This window comes from Ursus arctos, unplaced genomic scaffold (assembly GCF_023065955.2).
Source record: "Ursus arctos isolate Adak ecotype North America unplaced genomic scaffold, UrsArc2.0 scaffold_14, whole genome shotgun sequence".
Lineage (NCBI taxonomy): Eukaryota > Metazoa > Chordata > Mammalia > Carnivora > Ursidae > Ursus > Ursus arctos.
The window spans coordinates 27,785,262-27,791,534 of NW_026622808.1; the positions used below are offsets into that span (position 1 = coordinate 27,785,262).

General features: G+C 48.4%; 1 protein-coding gene across 1 annotated transcript in view; it reads right to left on the reverse strand.

Moving 5' to 3' along the window:
• Nucleotides 1-5,327, reverse strand: part of UNC13A (unc-13 homolog A) — a 59,597-nt gene extending 54,270 nt beyond the window's left edge. The window contains exons 1-3 of the mRNA XM_026500385.3: nucleotides 5,292-5,327; nucleotides 1,574-1,796; nucleotides 752-841 (exon numbers count right to left, since the gene is read on the reverse strand). Coding sequence (XP_026356170.2) covers nucleotides 752-841; nucleotides 1,574-1,796; nucleotides 5,292-5,327 — 349 coding nt within the window. The remainder of the gene's footprint in view (nucleotides 1-751; nucleotides 842-1,573; nucleotides 1,797-5,291) is intronic.
• Nucleotides 5,328-6,273: the final 946 nt, after the last annotated feature.

Genomic DNA, 6,273 nt, shown 5'->3' on the forward strand with positions numbered 1-6,273 from the left:
ATCAGGCACGGTCAGGAACGAGCTCAGAGAAAGCAGGTCCCTGTCCCTTTAAGAACACCCGCGTCCACGCCTGCCCAGCCCCGTGCGACAGCACTCTGGAAGTCGCCGCGGCAGGGAGCGAGCGGGCGGGGCAGGGTTTGTGAATGGAGCGACAGAGGGGGAGGGGAGGAAGGGGGAGGGGTGGTGGGGGCGGTTCCCAGATCTGGGCCTGTTCACTGGGGTCCAGGCGGAAGCTGGGGTTTTAGCTCTCTGTCTCTGTCTTTGTCTCTGTCTCTGTCTCTGTCTCTGTCTCTCTCTCTCTCTCTCTCACACGCACACACACAACACACACACACACACACACACACACACATCACAGTCCCCGCTGCCTAAGGTCTCTCAAAGCCTGACATCTCAGGCCTGACCAATACACTTCTTCCCCAACCTCAGCCTTCTTGGAGGGAGTAGGTGTGAGTGAGAGGGGTGGACCCCAGTCCTTGAAACCCAAGGTTGAGACCTCTGTAAGCCTTGAGCCCCTGTTCACCACCACCACCACTGACGCCCAAGGTCTCCCAGAGCCTGAGTTCTTAGCAGGAATGCCCAGGACGCCTGAGTCCTGATGGGCTGGGTTCACCCCTAAACCAGCCTCAGAAGTGAGGGGCAGCGATCATGCCCCTCCTGTGTCTTTCCTCCCCCCCCCAACGCAGAGCGTGGGCCTGGGCGTGGGCCTCGGTGCAGATGGCGTTCGGGCCCCAAAATAGCTCCACCCCACCTCTCCCTCCCTCGCTTCGGCGCAAAGTGGGTGAGGTGAGGATGCTGGGAGGGGTGCAGACCGGCACTGCATCCTCGAGGGCTCGGCTCCCTACGGGGAAGGCCGGTTACGCGGTTAGGAGTGCTGGAGGGGGCGGGGTGTGGGGAGGCCCTCAGACGATTCCCCCAGCCCCCACTCGGGAGTCCAAAGAGCTAACGGGAAAAGCGCCCCCAGACCCCAGTCACAACCCTCTCAGGACGTAGGGAAGAATCTTCCCCAGCCCCTTCCCAGGACTCTTCGCCCTCAAGGCTGGGAGATTCCTAGAACTCGCCGTTGGCCTGATGGTCAAGCCCTCTTACCCAAATCTTACATGCTCAGGGCTTGGAGATCCCTCCCTCTCACCCCTTTTCGAATTCCGAGCCTAGTCCACGTCCCTGAAAACCCACAGCCCAGCCCACCTCACAGGACTCCTTCCAAGTACCCTACACGATTCATTCGAACTACCCAGCCCAGCCCCTTCCACAGCTAATAACCTGGTCTACACAGACTCCCCAGTCTAGATTAGAGAGCCAGATAGAGCCTCAGATCCCTGCTGGCGTCCACACGGACCTCCACGTTCAGCCACGTCCGTAGGACCCCCAGCAGCGGCCACCAGGACCCCCTGAGAACGCAGCTACATTTGCCCGGATCACCCCCCTCAGGCCCCCTGACCCGTCTACAAGGGCTAGCTCCCCTCTCAAAAGTCCAGCCTCGTGTACTCGGGTCACCCCCTCAGGAGCCCAGCCGCATCCACACGGACCCCGAGCCCGGTCCGGGTGCCAGCCCCGCAGCCTCTCCTCCTACCTCCAACGCAAAGTAGAGACATGTCTCCGGGGTCGCCGGCGGGCCGGCTCCGACAGGTAGACCTTAGCGGCCACTGGGCTAGGGCATGGCCGGGGCTGCAGCCCGCGCTCTGCTCACGCCGGGGCCCGGCCTCCGCCGCCGGCCATCTTGGTTCAGCACCGGGGGTGCGGACAGCTCCTGACGTGGTGCTGATGTGGGGCTGGCGGGCGGAGCCCAGGGACGCCTGATGGGGCGGGGGCGCTGCAGGCTTGGGGGAGCTTTAAAGGGCCGGAGCCGGGTGGGGGTTCCCCGCCCCCAGGGCTCTCCGACCAGAGGGACAGAGAGCGGCCCCACTCAGGTTCCCTGCTGGTTCTGCGTGTTTTCATCTCTCCTGGAGTCACTCTGTGGGTTCTCTGGCTCTCTCTTGAGTTCTTTGCTGTCTGTCTGCTTTCCCTCTATTCCTCTGTCTCTAGATCTGTGTCTCTCATTGACTGTTTCTCTATCTCTTTCTCTTCCTGTGTCTCTTTGTTCCCCTTTTTGTCTCCCCGTCTCTTTTGGTCATGTGTCTCCTTCTGAGCTGCTCTCTGTCCAGTGTCTCTGTGTCTCTGCCACTCCATGTCTAGGTCTTCCTCTGAGTATGTTTCACCTTTTAAGCCACTCAGCCTGTGGATCTTTGCACACACTCAGACTAGATCCCATCCTTCACTCCCTCGTGTAACTGGCAAACTCCTATTCATCCATCACTACCCAGTTTGAACATCCCCTCTTCCAGGAAGCCTTCCCTGACTCCCCCACACTGACCCTACCTTCTGAACTCCCCAGCCCCTAACTCTTCCCCTGACTCAGCCCTCACCCCAAAATATCTCTGCTTTCCAGGCCTCCCCACTTATCTAGATGGGTAGTTCCATGTAGGTCAGGGTCTTGCAAACCTGTTCAGTGTGTATCTCCAGTGCCTAGAACAGCACTAGAAGCTGAGCCCCACAGAATCCCCTGCCCCCCGGCACACATGAAGGAGCTTCATAAACACAGAATGTACATGGAATTAGTTGCAAGTGAGGCCTGTGCTTAAAATCCAGCTCTGCCTCTAATCCCTAGCATGACCTTGGGCAAGTCATATGGCCACTCTACGCCTCATTTTCCCCATCTGTAGAATGGAAACAATAACAGGACTTGCCTCACAGAATTGCAGATGTTATGTAAACTAACAGCTGAAAGAACTTGGAATAGTAATGTGTGTTACCCACTGTTGTAACTCTCACTGCTTTTTCAATTTTTATTACATACTGATCAGCTCTAGATAAGGAATAAGGGGCAATGACAAGCTTGAACAAAGAACATTATCACCACAGTCCAAGACCCCATGGGTCTCTCCCCTATCTCACTGTCCCTCCCCTCAGAAAGAACTACCCCAAATTTTGTTTTTCATTCTCCCACTTTTCTTTACAATTTTACCACATATTTATCAACAAACAATACATGGTTTAGTTTTGTGTGTTTGGGGACTTCATGTAACTAGAATAAAATTATCACATATTTTACTAACTTGTTTTGTTTGGTCAACATGATTCTGCTGATTGTCATCCACGTTTCTGTGTGTGCTGTAATATATGCATTTTTCACTGCTCTACATTATCCCCTTGATTTACTATACCTTTGATCATTTATCTATTTTCCAGTTGGTGGACCTTAAGATTGCTTCCACTTTGAGTTTATTCCCCAAAAAAACCCCACAAACTTTTATAATCATTCTCAGAAATGTAGGCTGGTGCACATGGGTAAAACGGCTGGATTGTAGGACACCCACATGCTCAGCTTCGCGAGATAACATCAAATTGTTTTTTGACATGCCTCCAACTATTTTTATCACACCCGCACCATATAAGCATTCAGTTGCTCCACACCCCTATCAACACTTGGAATACTCCCAGTTTTTGAATCATGCCAGAATGGAGGGGGAGAACTAGTGCCTCATTTTGGTTTTGGTTTACTTTCTCATTGCTCATGAGGGAAACATTTTCATGTGATTATTGGTTTCTTCTTAGGGTGAAATGCTTGTTCAAGTTTTTTATCCATTTTTTAAAAGATTTTATTTATTTGAGAGAGAGAGCGTGCGCACACATACAAGGGGTAGAGGGGCAGAGGGAGGAGAGAGAGAATCTCAAGTAGACTCCCCAGTGAGCGTGGAGCCCAACAATGTAGGGCTCAGTCTCATGACCTTGAGAACATGACCTGAGCCAAAATCAAGAGTTGGACACCCAAACAACTGAGCCACCCAGATGCCCCAATAGTCACATTTTTAAAAATGGATTAAAAGGCTCACCTGGGTGACTCAGTTGTTAAAGAGTCTGACTCTTGGTTTTGGCTCAGGTCATGATCTCAGGATCGTGAGATCCAGCCCTGCATTGTTGGGCTCTGCACTCAGCAGGGAGTCTACTTGAGATTCTCTCTCCCTCTGCCCCTCCCCCCTCATATGCTCACACTCTCTCTCTCAAATAAATAAATCAATCTTTTAACAAATAAATAAAATGTGTCATTTCCTATTGATGCGTAGTTCTTTAACCATATTAGATATGAATCCTTTGTTAGTTTAACTTGTGCTATAAAAAAAATCTCTAATTTTGTGGCTTGCTTTCATTCTATTTATGGTATAATTTTCTGAACAGAGTCTCTTAATTTTTTAAATAAACTTTTTATTTTGAAAGAATTTTAGATATACAGAAAGTCATAGAGGCACTGAGCTGTAAAAAGGTACAGAGTGTTTTATATACTCTTCACTCAGCTTGCCCTAATGTTAACATCTAACATGTGGTTACAGGATATACATGTCAAAAGGAAAACATTTACATTGACACTTATTATTAACAAAATTGCAAACTTTATATTTCACCAGTTTTTCCACTAATGTTCTCTTCCTAGTCCATAATACAATCCAGGACCCTACACCGTGTTTAATCATCTTATCTCCTTGGTCTCCGCCTCTCTGTGAGTTTCTTAGTCTTTCCTTATTATTCATGACCTCGACACATTTGAAGAGTACTCACCAAGTATTATGCAAAAAGTCCCTTGATTTGGGTTTATCTGATGTTTTCTCATTATTAGACTGGGGTTATGGGCTTTGGGGGGAAGATCACGGAGATGGGGTTCCCTCATTGTCACCGGAGGTCCCTGATGCCCACATGACATCACAGGGGATATTAACTTTAATCATCGGGTAAGATGCTGTCTGCCAAGTTTATCCATTGTCAAGTTATTCTTTTTCTCCTTCCCTACTCTGCTCTTTATAAGCAAATCACTAAGCCAAGCCCACCTTCAAGATGAGGAAATTATGTGCCACCTCCTAGAGCAGAAGTATCTAGGAAGCTCTTAATTTTAAATTCCTTTTTTTATTGCTGTAAAATACCAATTAAAAAATTTACCATTTTAACCATTTTAAAGTGTACATTTCAGTGGCATTTTTTATATTCACAGTGTTGTGCAACCACTAGTTCTATCTAGTAATAAAATGCTCCCATCACCCCAAAAGGAAACCCCATCCCCACTGGCAGTCACTCCCCCATCTCCTCTCCCCCAGCCCCTGGCAACCACCAATCTGCTTTCTGTGTCTATGGATTTAATTTAAAATTCTGCAACTTAATCTATCTTTTCCTTTGCAGTAACGAAAATAAGACAGTTTTGTTTCCTCCTTACCAATTCTTGCACCTTCCATTTATTTTTCCTGCCTTATGGTGCAGGCCAGTACCTTCAGCACAATCTCAGACACCACAGAAACTGACATCCTTGCCTTGTCTGCACATCTTAAAGACAGCATTTCAATAATCACCACAAATATATCTGCTGGAGATTTTTTTTTAAAGATTTTATTTGTTTGTTTGTTTGTTTGAGAGACAAAGAGCGAGAGCATGGGTGAGAGGCAGAGGGAGAGAGAATCTGAGCAGACTCAGCACTGAGCACCGAGCCCCAGTTGGGGCTCTGATTCCACAACTCCGACTAGAAACCCAGAGTCAGATGCTTAACCTACTGAGCCACCCAGGCGCCCCCTGCTGGAGGTTTTTAATGGAAACTCAAAGAGGTCCCCTTCTATTTCCAGTTTGCTAGCATTTTTTGCTTTTATCACACGTGGGTGGTGAATTTTAGCAATTACGTTTCCTGAATCAGTTGGGATGCCTATATAACGTTTCTTGTTTAATCTGTGAATGTGAATTACATTCTTTCAATATGTTTGATATGCACTGGTCTTTCCTGTTCTCTTTTACCCACATGTCATCTCCCTCTATCTGCCAAAGTCTCTGATAAACTGATCATTCAGATCCAACTAATTTTTAAGCCCCACTGTCCATTTTGCCCCCACCAACAGCTCTGATAATTCCAAAGCTATTTATTTGAGCTATCCAAGCCCTCCCTTTAATTATGCCATGCTTCCTCCATCTTTCTCCTGCACTCTCTTCTCTGCAGCTCCCTCTTTCCCTGGCTCCTCTTACTATGCATCTACACTCAAGTCTTCTGCAAACTCATACTAACCCTCTGTCTTTCCATCTCTCTTCTCTTGGCTTCTGAAGTTTCAATCTCTTTACCATCTTATGAAATCCACAGAGAAGTTATTGAAAGACAAATAATGGGAGATAGGACACAGACTGGTGAGAAGTACAAGTCCTCCCCTCCACGCACACACACGGGAAGAGACACACACACATCAAACACAAGCACATACACACACAAACAAT